Genomic DNA, 14,982 nt, shown 5'->3' on the forward strand with positions numbered 1-14,982 from the left:
TTTCAACGTGAAATCAGCAGAAACCGCTCGAGTGTTTTGCTGTGTGTACTCCGTACGGAGTATATCTATCTGCCTTTGGAAGTGGGTTTTGGCCCACTGAGCGTTAGTTAGTTAAAAGTCGTAAAAGCAGGACATAACTGGTTAATCAAGTCGCAACACACAGTCCAGTCTAGCCTGTCCTCCCAAGGGGGTGATTATGTATCAGGAACAGAATCATCCCTGTTCTGCTGGTGTGACTTCATTGCCGGTTCTCGCTGGGGCGGTCCAGGAGCGGGCGAAATAAACATTTGGTGCACGTGAGCTGACCGGTAAGCCCGCCTTGCCAGCTACTCCGTACGCGTGCGAGAAAGAGACTCAGGCCGGGTCGCCCACTCTAAACGCACCCGTTGTTCAGTCAGCAGATTTAAGATTTTGCATTCAAGCAGCTTATTTGCATCTTATTACCCGGTGATATTCAGTGAATCCTCTTTCCGATGATAGGAGTGGATTGTTTCGTTCCGAGAGCTTCACAATCATAATAGCCTTCCTCGGGGCTCCTCACGCCTGAGGCAGAATTCCCTCTTCGTGGGGATGATCGCAACACGTCTGATGGTGATCTCTCGCGGTGGATAACCAGTGCTGGGACTGCAAACCCCTCGTAGAGACAATGAGCAGCGTGCTCTTACGTCCCAGGCGGCAATCGTCACCGGCAGCGACCGAACGCTTGACCTCGAAGCTACGCCCCGCAATCGATGCGTTGGCTGGTTCCATACGCGACTCCTTGTGCCTTGATGATGCATTGGCAGCTACAGAAAGCATTATTTGCCTTCGGCACGCGTTCCTCGACGATGCTCAACCCCTCGAAGCGAGAGACGCGTTCCGCCACCTCCGAGGGTTCCAAGTGCTCCTCGACTTACTTGAGCGTTTGGCCCACTTATACGAACCCAAAGCTTTCGATCCACAGCAGCGTAGGGCCGTCCTGGCTCTAGTGAAGGAGGTAATAGGTGTTCTTGGGGAAACCTTGAAAGACCACCATGGTAATAAACGTTACTTTGCACGAAGAGTTCATGGAAGTGGAGAGCCTTCCTTCGAACAAATATTGTCAAGCCTTTCTGGCAAGTTGGAGGAGAATACCGACGGAGACAAGGATCTCGAAGTTGAACAATTCTATGGCGGGCTCCTTGCTGCTGGGCTGGGCCAACAGACTGTTTCGGGCCTATTCACGTCATTGAGAAAGAAGTTTGACAATGACATAGAGGTCCTGCCCGCTGCGATCAAAGAGGCCATAGAGGATGCCATAGGATCCTCGGAGGTCGTGGAGAACCCGGAGTTTTTCGGACCTCTTCTTCAACTTTGGCTCGAACAATCCTTGGAGCTTTCTAAATACCCAATCCAACGCTTGGTTGTCCCAGCCTGTCTTGGGCGTCTTGCCGCGCAGTCTTCTCGGAATCGCCTTGCTCTTCATTCTACTGGAATGCTAACTTCCCTCTCAGGTCTCATTACCAACTCAAACCGGAACAGGGAAGAATTAGCGCTGTATTACGAGTTGGCTGTCGTCCTGAGCTCAGAAGGCTTCGACAATCTTGACGATGCGGCGGAGCTTTATCGCAAGGCCCACGGTTCCGTGGAGGCCTCTAGGTTCCTTCTGGCAACTATTAAATCGTCAAAAGAGCCTCCTTTGGTTCAATTTGACATGTCATCCCACGGTTACTCATCAATTGAATTGCCTACTCTTGGGAGGCCGTTCCCACCTATCGCATCGGCTGGCTACACACTTACTGTTTGGGCTCGATTTGATACTTTCGATCCTAAAGTCCACACCACTATCTTCGGAGCCTTTGATGCAACCCAGACATGCTTTTTGCTTGCATACCTGGAGAAGGACACCCGTAACTTGATTCTTCAAACTTCCATCACCGGTAGTCGCCCAAGTGTCCGTTTTAAATCCACGGTGTTCTCCCCTGGTGTCTGGTATCATATCTGCATTGTGCACAAAAGACCTAGGCCAATATCATCTTCGCGAGCATTACTGTTCATAAACGGGGAGCTCGTAGAGCAGCTGAAAGCAGACTATCCTCAGGTGCCTGCGAGTCGTTCAGGCCAGAAACAAGCTCGTATCCAAGCTTTCTTAGGCACCCCACAGGACCTAGCCCTAAGGGTAGGGAAAGGCCTGTCGGCATCCAGCTGGTCTTTAGCTTCAGCCGTATTGTTCGAGGAGGCGTTTACGGACGATATTATTTCTGTCCTATGCCAACTAGGCCCTAGGTATTACGGAAACTTCCAAGATTGCTTGGGCTCGTTTCAGACATATCGAGCTTCCGCAACATTGAATTTGCGCAATGAGAACTTTCATCCTGGAAAAGAGGAACACTCCGATATCGTGGCTGTAATACGCCAGAAGGCTAGTATTTTGATACCAGAGAATTCCATTTTACTGAACATTTCTCCCACCGCTGTTCTTGATGGCGATGCCAGCAATATTGATGAGTCGCAGCTGGTGAAATCATTATCGAGGAACCCAGCTAGACACCTTAACCATTTCCTGAAAGCCGGAGGGAACTCTGTTGCCATCAATAGAGCCGTTCCCGCCATAAATAGAGCGTTAACTGAGCCCCAGGGCGTTGCCATTCTCACCGGGAATCCTGTGCTGTCCCTCCCACAGTCACTGGACGATGCTGCCTGGCGCATTGGCGGCTGCGCCGCCGTCCACCTTAATATGATCGAGGCTGCCACTACTCCTGAGCATCTCCGGTTAGCCGTAGAGATTTTGTTAGAGTCAGTGCAGGATAGCTGGCGGAATAGCGAAGCTATGGAAAAAGAAAACGGTTATGGAATTCTTGGTATACTGTTGAGAGAAAAACTTGGAATTACAGCTGCCATCCCGAATGCGCCAATAAAGGTTGCATCCGTCTGTTCAAATTTGCAAGAAAGAAATGAGCTTTCGATGGAGCTGTTGATTCTGATTCTAAAATTTGTGGGATACGATTTCAACAATCCGAAGAAATCTATTATTATAAACCCGTTGGCATATCGAGTGCTGCTGGTTGATTTAGACATATGGCGCCTTGGGGATCTCCCCCTATTGGAGGTTTACTACTCTCAGTTTCGTACTTTTTGCATTGAAAGTTATTACCATCGCTTCAACGCTAAGAGGCTATCGCGGATGCGTAAGAAATACCCAAACTCTGCTACACCTCCCAGGGGGAGTACTAACCATCTGTAGGTGTAATCAAAAGATTACTGGATTCTTTGAAAGATGGAATTTTCACAGCCGATAATATAAAGCTGTTTATACCTGCATTCAGCTGCCTGACGACCTGTTGCATGATGGCCGAGATACTACGCTCAATCGCACTCTTCATCACATATTCTGTCCATAACCCGAAACCGCCGAGCAGGTTGCAGAACAAGAAGAGTACGGCAAGCATTACCAGACAATTCCGACGAGCCACTGCCCCTCAATTCCAGGGAAGAATGGCTGTTTATATATCTAAAGAACAGATAGGTGTGGAGCTCCTGCGGACATTCGCGGACATTTTCTGTGCTTCTGAAAATACCGCCAATATCCAAAAGTTTGCCAGGACGGTAACGAACAAGGTATGTACTTTTGTCATTCATACTCAACAAGTCCTAGGGGGATATCTAATTGAGATCCAGTGGCTTCTATATCTGATTTCCGAGGACAATGCGGACGTGGTAATTCAGGCAACAAGAATCCTTGCGAGGCTACTCACTGTCCATGGGTCGAGCTATACGAGAAAGTTCGACAAATCCGGTGGCTTCGTAATACTTCGACATTGTTTAAAGCGGTGGTGGAGTTTACCCGCCCTATGGCTGTTCTGCTTTGCAGTTTTGTTCGGCCAAGATGTGAAAAGTATTGATATGGAACAGGGATTCGACCGCGCAGCGTTTACAGCCTTACTCGAGAATTCAGAAAAGGTGAAAGTCGCATGCCCGGAGGTCTTTCCAGTTATCACTGGGATGCTTCAAAGTGCACTAAAATCATTTATTTTGGAGACACGTGCCGTTGAACGCCCAGAAGAGAGTGATGATGACCTCTGGCTTGGAGGATCGGGTCGAAGAGAGAAGTCGAATTCGATCTCTGGTTGGTTGTCCGCTCAAAGTACCATATCCCTTGTTAGCTGCGGTAAAATTTTGCTAATATTTACATTTAGAGGCAACTAACGGAAGAGAAGGTTTACACGAAGACTTGTTAGAAAACGTCGTCCATTTTTTGGCCAATATACACACCAAATGCTCAGACTTCCGGGACTTTGCGGCAACGTCAAACTATGTCGATGAGCTGCTCCTTGTCTTGTTTCCCGTCGTAGTCGGCTCTGACGCGGTTAATGCGAGCATGGAATTGAACTCACGCAATTCGAGCCTCACATTTGGGAGCGACAGTGTGGTTATCCAGCCACTTTCTAATGCTCGACCAGTTCTTCGTACCAGCACGGTTGAGCGCTGTGGTGGTGAGGAAGGGGGCGACAGTTTCCGGCGAGGGTCGTCTTTCATCCTAGTTTCATCCGACAAGGCTAAATACAACCCGTCCTCCGCGCGTTTGCGACATGTTGTAGAGCCAAAGGCCGACGTAGCAAGTACTGTGCCAGCGCATTCAGTTGTTCAGGAATTGCTCGATTTGGTCGTTTCTGTCTTAATGGACCAATTGTTGACTCGTAAAGAGTTCTCTGGCCTATCGATATTCCTGAAGATGCCTCCCGGGTTCATAGAGCATCAGGTTTACTTCGAGTCCTGGTTACAACGCAACATCTTGCTCCAGATTGAAAGCAATGTTTTGCTAAACCGAAAGGCACTGTTGGAACCGCGAGTTTTAAACAATCTTGCAAGGCTATTGACCCAGGTTGCAGATGCTATTTACGAAGGCTGGTTTATAGACGGAGCTACAGTGACTCTAGATTTCGCGGGCCCGATTTTGGAATACCTCCAAAAGAGCGAAGTGGCATCTTTGAAAAGCATCCGACTTTGCAGTCAAACAATTGGCAATATACGATCTATCGTCTTCCGTACGGTCTTGCTGAGGCTATCGGAAACTGAAGATGCGGCAGCCCTTTCCTTTCTAAAACGTCTTACTTACTGGCAAACAGTGCTGCTGGGTTCTGAGGAAACGCAGGCGGAACATTTGCAGCTGATGTGCTACCTTTTGTACTCCAAAATAGTCACAGAAGAAGAAGACGTCCGACTGCAGGCTGCAGGTCTATGGCGAATCATCATGGTCCAGAAACCGACAGAAACTTTGGCTATGTTGAGTCAAACCAGTTCATCCCTCCATAAACGACTATCTACCGGATTTCAAAAGCTTGTCGCCATGGACAATAGCAGTTTCCTTCGATGGATAGATGACCAACGAGATGATCTTGACTGCTTCTTCTTCGGCACATTGTCGAAAGTATGGGAGAACTTTGTGAGGCAGGAAAATAACAAGACGGATGACACTGCTAGAAATCGATTGTCAAAGAGAAAAGAGAAGTTGAAGCAGTGGAGCCAGACCGATGAAGCGAATGAGGAGATTATCCGTAGACACGATGTTACCTTTGGGCATTGGACTTCAAACATCTCGCTTTCGGAGAAACTCAAACATCAAAGATATGCTCAAGACCAGCAAGACGACTTTACTTTCTTGCTCTCCATTTTTTCTCGCGTTTACCGGAATCTCCGCCGCGAAAATGGCCTTCTCGCAGACCGCAGCGAAACTAAATGGCGTCTAGACCAAACGGAAGGTCGGAGCAGGATGCGTCAGCGGATTATTCCCGACGATACAGTTGGTAAACAGGATTATCAGCCCAAACGAAGGGCGACAGAGTCTCATCCATCAAAATCAGATACCCGGCCACGCTCCAACACAGATAGTGATGGCGTTTCTATCACTCCCTCCGAAATTGCAGCTGAGGGGCTTGAAGAAGGTTCTTTGGTGGATGATAATGGTGATGGGGCGGGAATGGATGATAGCTTTGAGATCATCGAGGAGCCCAAGGACGGCGAGGAAGATTATGAAGATAAGAATCGGAAGGTGATGAGAAGCCTCCATCGCGGAGACCAAGTGCAACATGTGTGCAATATTTCTAGAATTGTTGGCCTAGAAGCGTGCGAAGGCCTTCTAATTCTTGGGAAGGATAGCATCTACATCATGGATAACTACTTCCAGCGCCCGGATGGGGAGATTGTCAACGTCTGGCAGGCCCCGCGTGAGGAGCGTGATCCTTACGTGCGCATGATCTCGGGTCGAGAGTCAAGTGAGCGAAAGTACAACAATGGTGAGCATGAAACCAGAAGCTGGAAATGGCTTGACGTGGTTAGTGTCTCGAAACGTCGTTTCTTGTTCCGAGATGTGGCTCTTGAGATATTTTTCACGGATGGTCGCAGCTTTTTGATAACCTTGATCTCGCCGCCTGCTCGAAACGAACTGCATACCCGGCTCATTTCCCGAGCACCGCAGACCCAAGCAGCCAGCAACTCATCACAAGCTGACGATTCCTGGAGGTTCGAAGCCCTGCGAAGTCAAGAAACCAAGCCACAGTTTTTTGGATCTAAGCTTGTCAACGTGTTTGGTCAAGGAGGCTTGCACCCTGCAACCCGCAAGTGGTTAAAAGGAGAGATGTCGAATTTTCATTATTTGATGCTAGTTAACACATTAGCCGGGCGGACTTTCAATGATTTGACCCAGTATCCTGTTTTCCCTTGGGTGCTCGCGGATTATACGAGCGAAGAACTGGATCTCACAAACCCGAAGACATTTCGAGATCTTTCCAAGCCGATGGGATGTCAGACCCCCGAAAGAGAAGCTGGTTTCAGAAGCAGATATCAGTCGTTTGCCGAGATGGGCGATCATAACGCTCCTCCTTTCCACTACGGAACACACTATTCCTCCGCAATGATAGTATGCTCCTATCTGATACGACTCCAGCCATTTGTCAAATCTTACCTTCTACTGCAGGGTGGAACGTTCGATCATGCTGATAGATTGTTCTACTCCGTCCCCAAGGCGTGGGATTCGGCGTCAACCTCAAACATGACAGATGTGAGAGAATTGACACCGGAATTCTTCTATTTGCCAGAGTTCCTTCTTAATTCAAATAAGTACGACTTTGGCTTGCGACAGAATATGACCCAAGCCATAGATGCTGTGGAATTGCCACCCTGGGCTAAAGGAGATCCGAAAATTTTCATCGCAAAGCATCGTGAAGCCCTTGAGAGCCCGTATGTGAGCCGAAATCTCCATCGATGGATCGATCTTATCTTCGGTTTTAAGCAAAAGGGCGAAGCTGCACTGGAAGCCGTCAATGTGTTCCATCACCTATCCTATCAGGGAGCCAGGGATCTTGATAGTATTGACGACCCGCTTGAGAGGCTGGCTACCATCGGCATCATTCATAATTTTGGACAGACCCCGCATCAAGTGTTTAATAAGCCACATCCTCAGCGAGAAGAAGTGCATCACAAGCTTAATCAGTTAGACATTGCAGCAGAGGGCCTTACTCGGCTTCCGTTTGCGCTTTTAGGTATGGCAATAATCTCTTTATCCCTAGTTGCATCGTCTAACGGCTCTTGCAGATACCCAGGAACGAGTTGCATCTCTATCCTTTTCCGTAAAACATGATAGATTGTTATGTGCGGCTGCTTTCAGGTTAAACATCCCACCGAACTATGACAAATACATGGAATGGGGTTTCTCGGATAACAGTGTCCGCTTCTACGCGTCAGATACTAGAAGGGTGTGTTAAAACTATGCTACCACCATGGAATCGTACTGACGCTTTTCAATTCTTAGCTTGTCGGCCACTTTGAACATCTTCATATTGGACAATTGTCATGCGCACTTTTTGCTGATTCGCAAACCCTCATTACGTCTGGTGTCGATTGTGTTATATCAGTATGGTCGTATACGACGACGACGAAGTCGGTTGAATTGCATCCAAAAGCTTCGTTATTTGGACATCGAACGCCTGTGGCATTGCTGGCGGTGGCTCGGTCTTTCAGCACTATTTTGTCAAGCTCAAAAGATGGTAGATTAATGCTGTGGGATCTTAATCGACTAGAGTTTGTACGAGAGCTACCAGCTGGAGAACCTGTTGATGTGAGTTCCGATCTAATGCCCCCTGATTGATTAGCACTGTTCCTAACAGGTAAGAAGCACGCTCGGATAAATGATGCCACCGGAAATATCATGGTCTGCCGTGGTAGTCGTGTAAGTCTCTACACGCTTAACGGAGCGCTGCTACTCGAGCAAGTTGTCTGTGATCAAAACGAGGATTGCATTCTCTCGTGTGCTTTTTACGAAGGAGTCAGCAACGAATGGCTGGAGCGGGAGCTGATTTTTACGGGCCACCGTCGTGGACTTGTTAACGTGAGTCTGCATCACTCGGAACGCAGCCTTTTCCCCTTGTTAAGAGTTGATATTGATGTCTAAGCGCATCACAGGTTTGGAGCAAGACCATCCGAAACGGTCGATTCGAGTTGGATTTGATCCGTCAACTCCATCATGTCGATCAGGTCCGGGGAGACGGTGCAGTGTCTTCTACTGGTATAACGTACATTCTACCGCTAGCCCAGGCTGTGTATACAGGCGATGAGGCTGGGAGTGTAGTGAGTATTTTATCCAACGCTCGTTGATACCCACCATGTGTGTACTGACTACTTACAACAGTATGAATGGACTTGTGTTCAGCGACGTTGAAGGATTTTTTTTTTTTTTTTTTTTTTTTTTTTTTTTTTTTTTTTTTTCCCTTATTTTGGCATGTTTTATGATTATACTGATGAAGGGAATGATTTACTTTCTTTGATAGAAATGCTCTTACAGCGCGATGAAGGCTAAAGGGGCACTTTTTTATTAGGCGTTCAAAAATAGACTGGACAAGGGCGTGACATGGATGGGCTTGATTCCAAGTGAGATCATGCTGGTATGGATATTCTGTAGACGTATATGTATCTATTGTCATCTCTGTTGTATCTAGCACATTCGTCTCACGTGGAGGGTTTCAGACCCGAGCAAGGTTTGGAATAGCGGTGCCGGTCGCTGCAACCTCATTGCCGGCAGACTCCGAATCGGCGACCATTTCTAACTCTATTATAAAAATATGATGGAAGCATTTAATATTGTATTGTGTGTTTGGGAGTCACGTAGGGCACTCCCGAAAGAGAGGTGAATGGACAAAGGACTGATATCACAGCTGGGGGCTGCAGCAGTTGGTATGGATTGCTAAAGCAGCAATATGTAAATCCAGGCATTGAATCGGGTGATTCCGTGGGGCGTCCAGGCTTGGAGGTCACTTGCTGTAGTCCCGCATACTAAGGAAACGGGTTGGGTACCTCGAAGTACCTCTGTCAGAGAGTGGTTTCGATGGATTTTCCCGGTGAATGCCCCACCATTTAAGTTCGCTGGTGGGATAATGTCATGCAGGGTGGGATGTGAAGTCAAAAGTACTGCATGCCGATGCAAACTGTAAAATGTCAATGAATGGACAGCAGCCGTCTGGGTCTTGTTGAGCTTGGAAAGCAACTTGGAATTTGGAACCCCGCCACGTTAAGTACGAAAAGGTCGGTAGCTTCATCCCGACTTTTATAACTCTGACCTTTTTTCATCTTCAACCTTCTTTCGCCATCAGATACCCCAGATTTGAGCACTCTTTTTCGCTGAAACTGTTCGCAGATTGACAGCTGTCGAGTCTTGATTTGAATTGAATACCTTCCTCCGATTACCTCTTACAATTTGCAAATATGAGTTCCGCTCTCGATCAGTTGAAAGCTTCCGGCACCGTTAGTGATTTCCCTTCGCCTCGTCGGAATTGATCGATCATTTCCGGCCTTACCCTTCAATCCATCGTCTTATTTGAAGGTTACCTTTGCTGACGCCTTGTTTCTAACAATGATGATAGACCGTGGTGTGCGATTCTGGTGACTTTGCAAGTATGCCACCCACCCACCCAACGAGTGCACCGTGACGCTGGCCCAACCGAGATAGCTAACAATTTGGTGCAACAGCCATCGGAAAGTATAAGCCACAGGATGCCACGACCAACCCTTCCCTGATCCTTGCCGCCTCCAAGAAGCCAGAGTATGCCAAATTGATAGACAATGCCATCCAGTATGGCAAGCAGCACGTACGTGGTGACACTCCTTTCCTTTTTTTTTCGGTTGTGGTCAGAGTATGGGTAGCTGATGAGTGCCGCGATTCTAGAGCAGCAACCTCGAAGATCAGGTTGACTCTGCACTTGACCGGCTCTTAGTTGAATTCGGCAAAGAGATTCTGCAGATCATCCCCGGCAAGGTCTCAACGGAAGTTGATGCCCACTACTCCTTCGACACCAAGGCATCTGTTGACAAGGCCCTTCACATCATCGAGGTACGTCGCAAGGGCTGATGACGAAATGACTTGCGTACCTTGCATGGAGCTGACGAACGTCCTTTTTAGCTTTACAAATCTGTCGGCGTTCCAAAGGAGCGTGTATTGATCAAGATCGCCTCCACATGGGAGGGTATCCAGGCCGCACACATCCTCCAATCGCAGCATGGCGTCAATGTGAACCTTACGTTGATGTTCTCTCTTGTACAAGCCATCGCTGCTGCTGAGGCTGGCACCTACCTCATCTCCCCCTTCGTTGGTCGTATCTTGGATTGGTACAAGGCTGCCACGAAGAAGGAATATGCTTCTCACGAGGATCCCGGCGTCCAGAGCGTCCAGAGCATCTTCAACTACTACAAGAAACATGGTTATAAGACCATTGTCATGGGCGCCTCGTTCAGAAACACCGGTGAGATCACAGAACTCGCAGGCTGCGATTATTTGACCATCTCGGTACGTGTTCCTTAAGCTATTATTTTCTGTTGCTATCGTTGCAGCTGGCGTCAACCCGGTCCTAACAACGAGACTTTTTTTTTTCTTTTTTAGCCAAATCTCCTTGAGGAGCTGTACAACTCCACCGCCGCTGTGCCCAAGAAGCTCGATGCGGCGGGGGCGGCCAAGCTTGACATCCCCAAGCGCAGCTACTTGAACAACGAGGCCCTCTTCCGCTTCGATTTCAACGAAGAGCAGATGGCCGTGGAGAAGCTTCGCGAGGGTATCTCCAAATTTGCGGCGGACGCAGTCACCCTCAAGAACATCTTGCGGGAGAAGATCCAGGCGGCATAATTTCCGTCACCACCGATGAAAAGGAAGATAAAGCAGGTCTTTTTGGAGGTTAATAGACTGCATGGCTATCTGTAGTTAGCATTAGCTCCCAGATTGAATTGACTATGGGTTTGACGGCCAGCATCTGCAGCTTTTCGAGATCTTTCAACAGTAATACTCCCGACGAAACTTGGTGGTAGGTACCTAGTTATAAGGCTCATTGTTTCCTTTTGTAGAAGCATATGGCTTTATCGAACAAAGAAAAAACTACGTAATAGAGAAAGAGCATGCCTTCTTAGATGTAGAGATGGATTTTTTTTAACATTCTGCTGGCTGATCAAGCCAAACTCCTCTTCTGGGGGAAATTCGCGTCCCTTCCCGGTTCCAATCCGTTCGACTTCATAGAGTTGTAATCTATTCTGAGTCTATATCACCATTCTCAATTAACAACACGGTTCAAAATCTGGGAATCTTTTCATCGACCATTGAACGCTCGTTCCCCACTTGTTGTCGAATAATCTCCGGGGAATATAGGCCTGGCACACGCTGAACTAGCATCGTTCTTCATCGACTGTCGTGTTGGATACTAAAGAAAGAGATAATATCCTTGACAATATCATGGACTTCCTCCATCCGCGACACGCTCCTGGTACAATGAATGCGGCATTTTATACCGACGAGGCTACCTTAAACGAGCCTAATTTTCACCCATGCTAGCGAACTGCATCTGAACACCTACTTGTTGAACCTGGAGGACCTTGCAGGGGAAGCGCTTAGCAGTCTGCTCCGTGGACGCTTCATCTTATGGTTGAGGATCCAGACTGCGTTGCCACTTTGTGGAGACGTGGAGAGTCTGCGGCACCGAAAGAAGGCGACGATGAGAATCCAACCATGAGGGGTGAATTTGAGGACATGGCTATGGCAAAAGAAAAACCAGGGAGCGCGCTTCCCTGCCCAATGCCGTCGACAGTGTTGCTGGGTTTGAAATTTATGTTTTGTGCATGACGGAAAAATTCAACCTAGCCCCCATCCTCCCAGGCTGGGTGGACGTGGGAAAATTTGTTTGGCTATGCAGGTAGGGCGGCTATTTCAGGACATTTTCACCTTATACTGGGGCAACCTCAAAGAGCGGCGGCAAGCAGATTGAAACCCTAGCTGGAAAGTTTGCCAGCCATGTTCCTGAAGGTGAATTCACGGCTGCGGAAATTCAGAACTATCTTCTACAGCATGGAAAGAATCCCCAAAAAGCTGTGTAAAGAACTGGGTGATGAAGGCACAGTGATTAAGAAGTCATATCGGTTGGGGAAGTAGAGGGGCTTCGGGCACAGTGCCCCTACTTAACTGATTGAACAAAGCATGCTGGGTATCTAAAACTAACAAGTAACAAAATAACAATCCGCAGTAGCTCATCCTCCCATTGCTTCGATAGCTCTGTCAAAAGCCTTGATAATCGGCCCGTACAGAATCTCTGGGTCCTTGGGCGTGCCAGTGAAGATTGCGTTGCCACGTATCGGAAACAGGATCCCACGCAACTCCCTGCAAAGCGATTTGAGGCATTCAAACTCAGGGGGAAATTCCTTTGCCAAAACGAGCTCAAATAATTTGGCGTCAACCATACCTCGCTTTGTAATAGCAATGCCCTCATAACTTCCAGTGTACCACTGCATGAGCAGACTGCGTGTAGGTTGCCTCTTCGGATTGCGGGTGAACTCCCAGCCCCGGCGACCCCACTGCCAAATAAAAATGTAAAAGAATGACTCGAGATCATGCCGATAGGTATGGTCTATATTAAGCAGCACCTCAATAGCCATGAACTCCATGGTGCCGGTGCGACAGTGTGCACCACTTCGCCCGCTGCCAAGCTCCTTAGCAAGGTCCATGTCAATCAGCATTCCCGCGTGGCCAGTCTTCTTTGAATCAGTAATGATGATGTTGTTCTCAGAAATATCCTGATGAAGGATGTTTCCTTTGGCATACAGAGATCTGTGTGCTTTAATCGCATCGCGAAGCGCTTCTAAGAGTTCCGGAGGTGACTTATATTTGTATATCGGCCGGCCAGCAGGATAAATGACCAGACAGCGAAGAATACGGTTGTCATATGGGCCATCAGCGGGAGTGAGCAAACTGGCCCCCTGAGCATCTTCCACATCACATGTAACCTCATTCTGTAGTGGGTTCAATTGCTGGCTGCTGGACCTGGATCGCTTTGATGGTTTGATACTGACATCAGCTGACTTGCGCTTTCTTAATGAAGTACGTTCACCAGTACTCTGTGCGATAGATAGGCCACGCAGCCCACCAATGACTGGGAAAGGACACTGGGCGGCTGAAACTGAGAGAAAGACTGCGAAAAGAACGATGCAACGCCGGCAGTACCACGGAAAGAATAGGGCTTCTTGAACACCAAGCCCAAGCGCATATCTTTCATACTGGTGACTGAGCAATGACTGACCAACCTGGCAATTCCCTCAACTCCTTTCTGATTGGCAAGCCTGAGTAGATCGGCTTCAGGTTTCTGTCTATCAGATGTCCAGGAGAACTTGGTGACATGGTTCCAATCCTCAGAGTCTGGTGCCTTTGTGAGATAGCAAGCCGTTCCGCGGCAGACAATCGCCTGTTGATGTGTGAGGGGATCTGGCTTCAGCTGCAGCCTCTTTGCTGTTTCAGAGCCATCCTGCTTGATGTTTATGAAGCGACGGTCACCATCCCACTCTGTGAAAGTATCCAGACCCAGTTCATCCTCATTCATCATTATATAGCCAGCGATCACCTGCACAAATCGTTTCGGCTCGTCGTGGATATCAAAGCAGCCTGGACTGTAGCATCCTGAGCGGTCAAACACCCAGACCTCCATTTCTCGCCCACAGATTGTACATAGCGGCGCGTTGGTTGACAGGCGAACACATCCTGGACATATCGGGCGATCTGGAGTAACGTACTTTTAACTCCGTCTTTGGATGCCTTGAGCTCACCAATCACATCAATGTCTCTCCAGTCATGTTTCACATCTGAGGGTTCAGGCCCTCCGGTCTTTCGTTTGACAATAAGATCTGTCTGCCACTTAGACTCAGCGCCAGTAAGCTCATTTGGTAGCTTTATCGTATAGTAGCGACGTTGCTCATTCGGGAGAAATTCATCCTGCAGTCGGAATATCCAGCCCACCACATCGTCCTGGGTAGGCGAGTCGAGTAGAGTAGACCATCTGCGATCAATGTATTCGTTCTTCACCAAGTCAAAGGCTTTCTGAGCACGATCCCTCCAGTCCTTTCCCTCAAAGTATTTTTCAAAGAATCCTTCCACATCCCGATATGTGCAGTCTCTGATTTCGTCAAAGACCTTTCGCCGACTCTGTTCGCTATCCAGCTGTGACGCGGAGGAATACTCGATGGGCGTGCTTTTAGACGCGGGCGGAATGTTCGGTGGCGGTGACACTCTCGAGACCTCGCTAATAAGATCAAAAACAGCACTCCAGATGTCCAAGTCGGGTGCATCTTTGATGATGAGATTCACCAGCGGGCGGTAGTACGTGTAGTTGAAGTCGCCTGTGACGCGCGTAAAGTGGCCCGCCAGGTCAGAGGCAACGCTTTGACTATTCACTTTCGACCGCAGACGGTAAGCTGCCCTTGTTACTATCAAGGTAGTCAGGAGATGCGATACCACGTCTTGGAGATCGTGTTCAGGTCCATCTTCAGCGCCGTCAACGGAACTGACCAGCGCATATGAACGCTCCACCTCCTGGAGTAACTCTCGTACGCGGCCAAGAGAATCATTCAAGGGATAGTGCTTGATGACCTTGTGATCGTCTTCTGATAGAGACGCCATTTGCAAAAGGGAAGGGACAGAGATCTGGCGACGTCTGAAATGTTGAAGTACAAGGTGAA

At 48.3% G+C, this 14,982-nt stretch overlaps 3 protein-coding genes across 3 annotated transcripts; 2 read left to right on the forward strand and 1 right to left on the reverse strand.

The window, feature by feature from the left end:
* Positions 1–391: 391 nt before the first annotated feature.
* CIMG_06674 (beige/BEACH domain-containing protein) lies at positions 392–8,671 on the forward strand (the record flags this gene model as incomplete). The annotated part of the gene is made up of 9 exons (XM_001242777.2): positions 392–3,146; positions 3,203–3,576; positions 3,637–4,084; positions 4,155–7,496; positions 7,549–7,709; positions 7,766–8,075; positions 8,121–8,341; positions 8,416–8,580; positions 8,642–8,671. The coding sequence occupies exons 1-9, from the start codon at positions 647–649 to the stop codon at positions 8,669–8,671; spliced, it is 7,551 nt and encodes a 2,516-aa protein (XP_001242778.2). The 5' UTR covers positions 392–646.
* A 916-nt stretch (positions 8,672–9,587) lies between these two features.
* CIMG_06675 (transaldolase) lies at positions 9,588–11,243 on the forward strand. Its single transcript, XM_001242778.2, has 6 exons — positions 9,588–9,750; positions 9,870–9,900; positions 9,976–10,094; positions 10,172–10,336; positions 10,406–10,789; positions 10,883–11,243. The coding sequence occupies exons 1-6, from the start codon at positions 9,712–9,714 to the stop codon at positions 11,120–11,122; spliced, it is 978 nt and encodes a 325-aa protein (XP_001242779.1). The 5' UTR covers positions 9,588–9,711; the 3' UTR covers positions 11,123–11,243.
* Positions 11,244–12,507: 1,264 nt separating this feature from the next.
* Positions 12,508–14,923, reverse strand: CIMG_06676 (uncharacterized protein; the record flags this gene model as incomplete). Its single annotated transcript, XM_001242779.2, has 3 exons — positions 12,508–13,371; positions 13,401–14,008; positions 14,041–14,923. The coding sequence occupies 3 exons, from the start codon at positions 14,921–14,923 to the stop codon at positions 12,508–12,510; spliced, it is 2,355 nt and encodes a 784-aa protein (XP_001242780.2).
* Between the last annotated feature and the right edge of the window lie 59 nt (positions 14,924–14,982).

Source organism: Coccidioides immitis, assembly GCF_000149335.2.
Source record: "Coccidioides immitis RS genomic scaffold supercont3.2, whole genome shotgun sequence".
NCBI lineage: Eukaryota > Fungi > Ascomycota > Eurotiomycetes > Onygenales > Onygenaceae > Coccidioides > Coccidioides immitis.